Consider the following 12,190-nt stretch of genomic DNA (forward strand, 5'->3'; position numbering starts at 1 on the left):
AGTCACCTGGATGTCATGATTGGGAAGAATAGTAACAACGCTCAAAAACAAATCCACCCTCCACCTAAATGTTTCATTGTCTGATAAAAAAAACATGAGTCTTCAACTGGATGAACTTAAAATTATCATGGAGAGAAAAACTAAACCTTAGCTTGTACAGCAAAGTCAGACATAAAACAATAAACAAGGTAACAGGATGAAGCCTCATTAGTCATGGACACCGACTGTAACTACAAATACCGCATTGTGGTTGTACGCCTCTGTGATGTGTGCTGCCAGACTGACCTTTAACCACCAAATTCTTTAAGTTCTTACTTGAGTCCAAGTAGATGCTAGTGGCAAAAGCAATTCCTACAAGATGTTATAGAGATATTGTGTTTATGTGAGGTGACAGTGCCATTAACCACTAAAACCTTTTCAGCTCTTCCTTAAATCCAAGTGGATATTTCTGCCTAACTTGAAGCAATTCTCTCTGTGCATTCCTGGGATACTGCGTGAGAACATTACAGATAGAAGAACAGACACCCCAGCAGTCACTTGTCGCCTACACTGAGGCATCAAAGAAGCCTTAACAAGAGATCACAAAAAAAAGGAACAAGCTGGAGGCTCATAAGCCATAAACATCACGAGTCGAAACAGTCAGAAGAGGGAGAATGAAGAAGCTCGATCAAGGAGAAGCAGAACATTCTTCCTCCTAAACGTCATCCTTTCAGCGTAACTAGGAGCAGGCTGAACTGTGAGCAGCAGTGCAATGGAAGGGAAAATGCAATCAAACCTAGCTCAGTTTGATGGTTTTGTTCTCTGCCCTATAAACACTGAAAAGCTTGAGTTTATGTTGGAGGAAAGGATGGCAGTATATGAGGACAACAGACTGTTTGAGTTCTATGTCACCTAACATCATGAGGGAAGTGTGACTTTCAATGTGGTCATTTGGCCACATCCTCTTTTGTTAGTTTAGAACATGTTGCTTCCTCCCATCATATAGTGTCATGGCAACAATTGACATCAAGTCATTTTGACACGCCTAATGCATGTTGTATCTGAGATGATGTTGAGCAGACAAGCCCTGTCGTAATGCTGAGTACATTGTTAAGTCATATTTGTGTTTCTATGCCTCTGTGCAAGTGACACTAGAGGGGCAGGAGACAACCATAGGCTCTTTAACGCGATATGTCAGGAACAGATTTTCTTCAAAGTTGGCACAAATATCCACTGGGACTGCAGGATGACCTGAAAAGATTTAGGTGGGTCAAGGTCACTGTGACTATGTCCACCAATACCCTCCTGGCTCGAAGAGCTTGGCAACTTCGGGAGCAAGGTTTGGTTTCTATGCTACAGAATGTCCACGAAAGTAGAACTGTCAGCACAAGATACTTTCTCCTGTCCTTGCTCTGGGTTAGATCAGGCTGAGCTACAGAGGGAGAGAAGACAGACCTGTCAGTTTGTGTGGGTTCATTACATTTCGACTTGAAATATAAAAACATCCTGTTGTTGTTGTTGATAAACATTCACAGTTTTAGATGTGACGGTTCCTAACTGTGATTGGATGCACTGCACTGCATTTACCCAAAGATTAACATTTCTTCAATTCTTTGCTAAACAGAAAAAAAAACAAATCTAACATTCAGCACTTAGTCATGCTGCTGGCTTTTGTGACGCAGTATAAAAACACAGTGCTCCAATTTAAAAAAAAATTGCAAATATATGTCCACTGAGTTGGAGAAAATGCATTGGCGGACACAGGCCCTAACTCAGAATTCACCCTTAAGATATGATAAGATTTCACACTACTGTCTAATCAAATGAAACAATGAAGTTTCGAAGGTCAACTTCATTGAGCCCTATCCTGCGAATAGCATAAGGAGGCATTCGGTCAAGTGCCAGCATCATTGCTCATTTCAAGCCACCGCAAAATGACATTGTCAGTGTTCTGAACCATTTAACCCTCAGTGGACCTTCTCAACAAAACAGTCTTATCTAAGACACACATTTGTGTCTATGAATATGGAAAAAAAATTCCTACAAGAGCAAAACTATTTCATGCCATATGAGAAAGCAGTCCTGAAAACCCTCAAAAATTCATTAACAAATTTGCAACAAAAGTTTGGGTCCTGGACGCACAGAAGGTTAACTATCAAATTAAGTTGCCCTCTGCCTGCTCCAGCAGGCGCTTAAGTATGCTATTGAGGCATGGTCTGGCACAACCATGGCACATTGCTATCTTGGGACATAGAAATAATGGGAAACCATAATAATGTTCTGAACAAACACTTCTGGCCAAATTCCAATTAAATTCTCTCAAGTCTGCTCCACACGCAGTGCATTGAAGGACAGACAGAAATGTAAATTGAAACTAGCCTGGCTGGTGGAGGCATACAACCACAGGGCAATACTTCAAGTTGTCAACTGATTTGCTACAATATCTTAAAAGAGCCCGGTTGAGGTCAATGCATTCAAAGAAGTCAAAAACCTTTATGGCTAAGCCTTTTAGGCTTAAAAGAAAGGGAGCGTCAACCCTGCACGATTTCTAAATATAAATCTATAAAAGTAGTCGAATTGAAATAAGAATGTGCTAAGCAATACAACAAGATGTCAGGTAAAAAGACTTTGTAAATTGGATAACTGTGGAGTCATTCCACTTAAGAAGCCATTGCAAGACAGTGAATAACTGAAGTGGATCCAAACTGGAGACTGCAGTGGTTGGTAAAAGCTCTGATCAAAAGTGGTGGGCTTGGCCCTGATGCCAAATGTGCTGAACTCATCCTTGTGGATTGTGATTTATGCCTTATTAGCCAAGGAGCCAGTCTGGACCATTTCTAACAATGCCATATCTATGCAATATGTACAGTGTAAAAGGACAACTGATCAATGTTATTGATCCTTGCAGCATGGTTCCAAAAATACCCCACCCGGGAAGGTGTGCTATGTCGATGAGCCTGATGTTTTATGTCTCTACCATGCTGACCTTTTCTCTTACAGACTGAGGAATTTAAACTTAACACACTATGACGAAAAGAAGAGGATCCAAAAATAAGACAAAAACAGATAAGTCATTAGACAGTTAGTCATCTGTTAATTAGTCTCAGATGAATTGGCCCCAAAAACCTGGAAAGAAGAGACTGTAAAAATTAGAGATGCAAGAGATGATTCAAACAGTGAAATGCCGTATAGGGAAATGAACCCCAAACTACCCCAGAGGTATTGAGCAACAGGCAACTTTACCATGACCTTTGTTTAGTGAGTCAGAGAAAATATACAACTGTGGAAATGAATCATGACCTCCACGCCGCCACTGTTGTTATCAGGTCTTGTAATTAACAGGAGAGCGAATACTTTTTTTTTTTTTTTTTTAAGAGCTCTTCTTTGTGTTTATAGGGCATTCAAAAATTCACAAAATCACTTGAAACATCTTATATGGGGAGAGGTGGGGTTCACCCTGGACGGGCTGCCAGTCCATCGGAGGGCCAACACATATAGACAGACAACCTTTCACACTCACATTCATATCTACAGTCAATTTAGAGTATCCAATTAGCCTAGTCCCATCTTGCATGTCTTTGGACTGTGGGAGGAAGCCGTAGTACCTGGAGAGAACCCACAAACATGCAAACTCCACACAGAAAGACCCCATGCTCGAGCCAGGCCTCAAACCTGGAATGTTTTTGCTGTGAGGTGAAAGTGCTAACCACTGCACCACCCCTGGCTTTGTACAGTTAAATGGAATTAGAATACTAATGTTTATGATTGTATTTATTTATGACATAAAACTGAAGCTGACAAACTGGCCATATCTTCCTGTCCTCCTGTTGGTATACAGGAATGACACAAGAGTAAACAGCAGATGACGTGGCAGTTTAGAGTCCCGTATTGCAGCTGTACCTTAAGGTCGAAGTGCGCAATTTGTTTGGAGTGCAGGTAGAAGACTCCATCCAGGATCTGCTTGAGGAACTGAGTGGCTTCCTCCTCGCTAAGTGACTCCTTCTCTGCCAGGAAGTCGAAGAGTTCACCACCGCCCACACTTGCCATGGAGAGAGGGAGTGAGAGAGAATTAAAATGTGAGATCCAACAGATCAGAGCCAGCTACAAATCCCTATTTAACATAGCTGAGCTGATGTAATCTAATCATCCTAGTGCATTAGAGTCTGACCAATTTACACATCCCCAGTATATTTTAATCAGACCTGTTTTCAATAACCTGTTGTAGGTTGTGTTAACTGATGGAAATCTGGCACTCAAAATCCACAGTTTATTAAAATCAATAAACAGAGAAAGTGAAAGTTTGGAATACCATTTCTGACCAATGACAACATGGTCCAGTATTTGAACATATAAAGGGGCTAATAAAAAAATTCCACTCACTCAGGTTTTGCTGTCAGGCCTATCTTTTAATATTAGAGATTAATATCATAAGTTATTATCATTTATTAAAACCACAGCATGACTCAGCACTTCGTGACTATGAAATTCATAGAGAGATATGACGAACAAACAGATGGAGAAAACACAGTGAGAGAATGGAGACTCTTCATGATTATTTGAATGAAAGTCTGGATTTAGACAGAGAAAGCAAGAGTGAGGAGGAGTGCACATAAGTGTAATTACAGCCATGCAGTTATGAAGTGTTTAAGCATCCATTCAAACAAAGAACAGTTAGTGTTACAATATATGCAGGAAGTCAGAATGACTACAAGGAAACAATGATTTGAACTTTTCTCTTAGACTTTCAATGCAGTAGCAACTTCTCACCGCCGGGTACTGATACTGGTACTGATAGCCCCAAGACTCTCTGCCTGTATGTTGGGGTTCACCCTGGTGGACGAAAGGGTTGCTTCCCTGCGCCTTCAGGTCAGGGAATGGGTCCGCACTGTTGTCTGGGCTAATGCGCCACACAGCATTTCAGAGTACCCACCCTTTTTGGAGTCCCTGGGAAGGGTAGTGGATGGCGCTCCAACTGGGGACTCCATTATCCTTCTGGGGGACTTCAACGCTCATGTGGGCAATGACAGTGTGACCAGGACGGTAGTGGTTGGGAGGAATGGGTCGCAGTTTGTCCATAACAAACAAGTTGCAGTTTGTCCATAACTAACACCATGTTTGAACATAAGGATGTCCATCTGTGCACGTGGCATCAGGGCAGCCTAGGTCGTAGGTCTATGATTGTTAGTTGTATCATTTGATCTGCAGACACTCAGGTGGCAGGGGAAGACGCCGCGAAAACCTGGTAGGCCCACACAAGCAGTGACAGTCTGCTGAGAACACCTGGCGGGAGAACATGTCAATATGATCTTCAATTCCCACCTCTGGCAGAGCTTCCACCATCCCGGGGGTAGCAGAGGACACTGAGTCCGAACGGACTCTGTTCTGCTCGGCCACTGTTGAGAGCTGTGGCTGCAAGGCTGCGAGTGCTAGTCATGGCGGAAATCCCTAAACCTGCTGGAAGACACCAGAGGTGAGGAGAGCCATCGGGCTGAAGAAGGGAGTCTACAAGGCGTGGTTGGTCTGTCGATCTCCAGAGGCAGCAAAATGGCACCGGCGGGCCAAGCAGTGTGCAGCTGTGGCAGTTGCAGAGGCAAAAACTCTGGCAGGGGCATGGAGGATGACTATCGATAGGCTCCGAAAAAGTTCTGGCAAACTGTCCGTCGCCTGGGGGGGGGGGGGGGGGGGCAACAACTTGCTCATGCTGTCTATAGTAGGCTGCTAACATGAACTGGGGAGATAGTTGGACAGTGGAAGGAATGCTTTAAGGAACTCCTCAATCCCACCAACACGTATTCCATGGAGGAAACAGAGGTGGGGGGAGGGCTCGTCCAATCTCTGGGGCAGTAGTTGCAGAGGCAGTAAAACAACTCCACGGCTGCAGAGCTCCGGGGGTGGATGAGATCCACCCTGGGTATCTCAAATATCTGGATGTTGCAGGGCTGTCGTGGCTGAAGCATCTCTGCAACATTGCATGGACATTGGGGTAGTGCCTTTGGAGTGGCAGACCAGGTTGGTGGACCGCATCTTTAAGACAGGGGATCAGAGGCAGAGGGTGTGTTCCAACTCTCAGGGAATCATAGTTCTCAGCTTCCCCAGAAAGGTCAACACCAGGGTACTGGAGATGTGGGTCGGGTCGTTAGTTGAACCACAGATTGATGAGTAGCAATGTGGTTTTCGTCACTGGCTGTGGAGGTATGGATCAGTTCTTTACCCTCACTAGGGTGCTGGAGGGGGCATGGGAGATTGCCCAGCCAGTCCACATGTGCTTTGTGGATTTGGAGAATGCTTATGACCGTGTTCCCAGGGGCATCCTGTGGGGGGTACTCCGGGAGTGTGGGGTGGATGGCCCTTTACAAAGGGCCATTTAGTCTCTGTACCGAATGAGTGAGAGTCTGGTCCGCGTTGGCAATAAGTCTGACTTTTTCCCAGGGAGGGTTGGACTCTGCCAAGGCTGCCCTTTTTCATTGGTTCTGTGCTTAGTGTTTATTGACAGAATTTCTGGGTCCAACGAGACCGTGGAGAGTCTTGAGTTTGGTGGTGGGGGGATGTCTCTCTACGTTTTGCGGATGACGTGGTCCTCTTAGCACCATCAAACCACAAACTCCAGCTCTAGCTGGTGCAGTTTGCAGCCTAGTGTGAAGCGGCTGGGATGAGAATCAGCACTTCCAAGTCTGAGGCCATGGTCCTCAGCCAGAAAAGGGTGGCCTGCCCTCTCTGGACTTGGGGGGGTGGGTCCTGCCTCAGATGGAGGCATTTAGGTATCTCAGGATCTTGTTCACTAGTGAGGGTAGGATGGAGCGGGAGATTGACAGGCAGATTGGGGCAGTGTCTACAATGATGTGGGCACTAAACCAGTCCATTGTGGTAAAGAGGGAGCTAAGCCAAAAGGCAAAGCTCTCAATTTACCGGTAAATCTACGTTCCGACTCTGACTTATGGTTATGAGCTTTGGGTAATGATCGAAAGAACGAGATTGCAAATACAAACGGCAGAAATGAGTTTCCTCCACAGGGTGGCTGGGCTATCCTTTAGAGATAGGGTGAGAAGCTCATACATTCAGGAGGGACTCGGAGAGGAGACGCTACTCCTCCATGTCGAGAGGAGTCAGTTGAGGTAGTTTGGGCATCTGTGAGGATGCCTCCTGGATGCCTCCAGGTGTTTTCCAGGCATGGCCTACTGGGAGGAGGTGGCTGGGCCGACCCAGGACACTCTGGAGGGATTATATTTCTCGGGTGGCCTGGGAATGCCTTGGGCTTCCCCTGGGAGCGCTGGTGGAAGTGGCTGGAGAGAGGGCGGTCTGGGTTTCCTTACTGAGGCTGCTGCCCCCGCCAACCAGACACAGATAAGCGGAAGATGACAACAACCATGAAAAGGTAAAAGCACTTGAATATTCAAGTTAAATCACATTTAACTCCTTTTCTGTGTGCATAAATGAACACGAATATCAATCATACAATATTCCTCTGCAGAAATGCATGTGAACACATTCACACTCCTCCCTTCAGGGAGTAAACAGCTGCACAGCTGGGACCTCAGACCCCTCCTTACACACTCTTCACACCCACTATGGAGGATGTTTATTACATCATCAGCTTCAGTGGTCAACAAGTAAAAACACTCATTGACAGGAAAGAATTTTTCCTCCCAAAACAAGCACCTCTTACTTTTTTCACTGGCCAATTTATGTTGTGAAGTTATGGACTCTGTTCTCACTAACCAAATAATAAAATACAACCAGGTGATAAGAGCAAAAGTCTTGGTCCAGATGGTCTCTGGCTGTACTGGAGTTTGAATAGAGGCATCGATGTCTATTTACTCCTATTTATTCTGATCAAGTCCAAGAGTCTGTAGAATGAAAATAAATTAATTTACTTTAATTTTCAAATTATACTTTGCCAGTATGTACACAAGTTTGACAATGTAAAAATCAAATGTAAATAAAATCAAATAAATAACTCAGAAATTTAATACATTTTCCATTAACTAAACTTCATATGAATTCTTACTTCCCCATTTTTTTAAGTTGTTCATTTTTACAAATACTTTTAAACATATATTTTTCCTTTCAATAATATTTCCCAATTTACCTTGACATTTTATTTTCCCCTTTTTTATTTAATATAATAAATCTTTAATTTTTGCTTTGTCTTTCTATCATCCCCCATTTACATACAGTACACATTTATTTGTGTATTTTCTTTTACATTTATTCTGCATTTCTGCTTTATTACTGTATGCAGTGGGCTATCATTAGAAGTCTGTTATGGGGTAAAGTTTCCACCCACATTTAACGATGGACATCACAGTACAAAGATTAACTACACCTGCCTTGCTTCCACATCTACGGCCATCAGGTGGCCAAGGTACAGTAGGAGGGAGAAGATGAGTAGAAGGAGTGGTTACAGGGCTATAACAGTGGTGTTAGCTCCATGCTCAATGCCAAAGCTGTTCGGAGAGTTGGTTTAGAAAGAAGCAGAGCTAGAGGGCTGAAAATATGATATTTTTGTTGCCTCATGGAATATCAAGAAAGCCTACACAGCTATTTTAAAAAGAGGACATGGAATCATACTGTATATCAATGAAGAATTGGCCCTGCTACTGAGTAGCTAATATAGAAAACTGAGGATGTAATACACTGAGTTGTAGAATAGGTAATGCTTAGAGTGGAAAGGCTCTATATAAATAGAAATGACGTACATTCTCTCTCATTGTAAAGTCAAATTTGTTGGGCTTTTCATTTTGTGTTAGTGTTGACTCATCCTCTCTGAGGTAAGATACTCCAGACTGTAACATCACTTTTAATTTGCAACAGGGTGATGGGTCTTCTTTCCAGAGGATAACGTCACATTTATTTCAGGCAACATGTTCCACTTCAAAGTTTCATTCATACAGTTAAGTGTCATCTTCCATCCGTCCATCCACCCATCCATTTTCTACCACCTATCCTGGTAAGGGTCGCGGGGGGGAGCCTATCCCAGCAGCCTTCGAGGGAGAGGCGGGGTAGACCCTGGATGGGTCGCCAATCCGTCGCAGAGCCAACAAAAAAAAACAAAACCTGACAACCACTAACACTCACAGTCATACCTACGGTCAATTTCCCCATTTGCATGTCTTTGGACTGCGGGAGGAAGTCCGAGTACCCAGAGAGAACCCACGCAGGCACAGGGAGAATATGCAGACTCCACACAGAAACCACGTGCCCGAGCCGGAGCTCGAACCTGCAACCTTCTTGCTGTGAGGTGAAAGTGCTAACCACTGCATCACCACGCCGCCTAAAGTGTCATTTTATCTGATTTTTTTTTTTATCTGGTATATGTGACCTCTATTTTATTCATGTTCTAATTGCCAAACTGTACTTAACAGAACTGATATCTTGCAGCTTATGTTGGTAAACAGCCTAAACAGCCAGTACCATGGAAACCCCAGTACTGGTGTGACTGTGAGTGTCTGGCTATTGTCTCGAGTTACTGCTATGCTAACTCAACAGCAACATACACCCAGAACTGTTACATACCTGATTTAAAGTCATTTCATAGTCTGAGTTCTTATTACTGGTTCAGCTGACAATCCAACCTTGCTCATTCACTACTTTCTTATTTAGTGACAGTGCTGTGTTATTGCCTCTTTAATGGTTAGAGCAAAAATTTGCAATTCATCTGCATAAGTCCACGCACTGTCTTTTTGGAGCGTTGTGTTTTCACCAATCAAATATGTCTACCAGTGACAGGTTGAGAGACTAAACTAAATGTACCTTGTATCACTGAAATCCTTTATTGTCTGTGTCAGAAGCCAAGTCAGAGAATAGGCTAACAACTGCTTTGACATCCTGACTACCTGAACATTAACAAATCCAGGAAGTACAACCTGCTGGGTATTGTCTCCGCAACATTTTCAAACTACAAGCCTTCAAGCCCTGGCGCAAATTTCAAATCTGACTCCACAAGCAGACTGTCAGACATTACAATGGCAACTTACCACACAGGTTCCTTTGAGGAAAACTATCATTAAATGCCTATCCATGACAAAACAAGTGTTTTAAATGTGTAAGCTTCCTTAATGGATGAATAAGAGATCAAACCTTTATGCTTGTACAGGAATCTGCTTTTCACAATAACCATCAGTATCAAAAGTCATAAATAAATAACATTAGTGTTTAAAAACATGAAAAAGGAAATAAATAAACACATTTGGAAGAGATCGAGAGAAGACATTTTGTGGGGAATTAATCAATGTCATCAATAAGTAAATAAGTTTAAGTCAGTAAAAAACATCAAATGCAGGTTAAAGTTGAGTTAGAATCATCTCCATGTATGTAAACTATCTGGCCATTGGCCCATTATCCTCTGAAGACATTACACTAAGCTGGATAATGGACGTGAATTTTTGGGCACTGTGTCTCTGTCACAAACCAGCCAAGACAGTGTCGCACAAGGGTAATTAATTAAACAATGCAGTGTGGAAGTGAGCAATATCACAAGTGAGAGCAAAGCTTGAAAGTGTGAGATAGCGAGTGTTATGGAGGTGTTAAAGTGTGCAAAACAACAGACAGGACGCATGATTAGAGGGATACTTAATGGCCCAGGCTTTATATGGATTTTAGGCACCAGGCTGCTCTTTTGATACATCTACGGTAACTAAAGACCCTCTGCACCTGCATACACCTTCCTCTCTGGAAACTAAGGGTTTAACAGAACATAAAAATCACAGTTCTATATGTAGCTTGGCTTTGAAGTCATGGTTCAGCATGTTTTTGGTACATCATTCTCCTACATTTCATTCTCGTCTCTTCTTTTTCTCTTTTAATAAACCCAATATTTCTCTAAAACGTCCATCAACATTGCACCAAACAACCTTAACCTATATATAAAATAGTAAAATCTCCTTAATAACATCCAAATAAATATTTTCTAAATAAAAAAATACTACAAAACATCCATGATTCGCGGAGTTAGCATATTCACTGCTACAGTATAGTTACAAGGAAGAGAGTTTGAATTTTGAAAAGTTCAAAGCTTGGGGATGTGCTTGGCAACATGGTGGAAGGACTGAAATGTATTGTGAGGGACGAATAACAGATTCAGTCTGAGATTCAGAAAGTTATACCCCCACTGGAAATATGACATTACACAGCACTGAAACCACAAACCAGTACAGATTGCATTCATACACTGGGTATGCAAACAAAACAGTTAAATTCATGAAGAATTCAATTTAGGCCTAAAAATGACATGAAAAAGTTCATAACTGATAAAATTTGCAGAGATTAAGATGATAATCACTTGTCTGTCCCTTTTCCACTGAGAAAGTTAGACTGCGAGACCTGCCAAAAAAGACGGCCAAACATATTAAACTAACATTTAAGCCCCCAAAACATCCAAATGTAAATTTAGAAGAATGGCGGACCATCTCAGAATGTCACTCAGGCAATATCCAGATTCTGAATTTCAAAAATTTCAAAATGAATGTGACAGTTCATATGTGACATCTCTGAAATGTCATGAGCTGTTTTCCCTCTAAATTCACATAAGTAATTTATTTGTAAAGCATTCATACCATTTCCATCTATTGTATACATAAATACATTTGCCTGACTACTTAAAAAGTTTGAAACAAAAATAATTAAAAACCTCAAAGAAATTAAATCATTCCTCTTATCATATTACTTGAAAACTCATCATAAAGCAAAACACTCATAAGTTTTATGAGCTCAGATGAGTGTCGAGCTCTCCATTAATCAGGAATGTTGTTAGAAGGCTGCAGCTCCGCACTCATAACTGCACACAGTAAGATGATGAAGTCATTGAGATGTAATTCTAGGTCTTTTTTATTCTATATTAGATGGATACTGTGTAGACATGAACAATATTGCTTTGGTTTATTCTAGTTGCATGTAAACCGGTTAATCTGGTCTGTCAGAGTGCTAAGTGAAAAATGCGGTGTTAATACAATATTAATTATTCTAAATATGACTTAGAAAAAAAGTCTGTCTTGAACAGTGAGTGTCTTTGTTTGAATAACTGACTCATTATGTTAATTTGACTAAAAGGCCTTTTCACACCATCTTGTTTAGTTCATTTGAATCCAACTCTGGTCCCCCTCATGTGTTTGGGCAGGTGTGAATACAGCAATCTTGGATGCTGATCAAAACAACCGGTCTGGTTACAAATGAACTCTGGTGTGGTTTGTTCATGGTATGAACATGATGATCAACC

The 12,190-nt window shown here is 42.1% G+C and overlaps 1 protein-coding gene across 2 annotated transcripts in view; it reads right to left on the reverse strand.

Moving 5' to 3' along the window:
- The window catches only part of dapk1 (death-associated protein kinase 1), a 90,739-nt gene that overhangs the window by 44,661 nt on the left and 33,888 nt on the right, over nucleotides 1-12,190 (reverse strand). For both annotated transcript variants that reach the window (XM_086206895.1, XM_086206894.1), the window contains exon 4: nucleotides 3,880-4,018. In XM_086206895.1, coding sequence (XP_086063021.1) covers nucleotides 3,880-4,018 — 139 coding nt within the window. The remainder of the gene's footprint in view (nucleotides 1-3,879; nucleotides 4,019-12,190) is intronic.

The sequence above is a fragment of the Aulostomus chinensis genome, chromosome 6 (genome assembly GCF_037954235.1).
Source record: "Aulostomus chinensis isolate RoL2024-O1b breed Wild chromosome 6, RoL_Achi_v1.0, whole genome shotgun sequence".
NCBI lineage: Eukaryota > Metazoa > Chordata > Actinopteri > Syngnathiformes > Aulostomidae > Aulostomus > Aulostomus chinensis.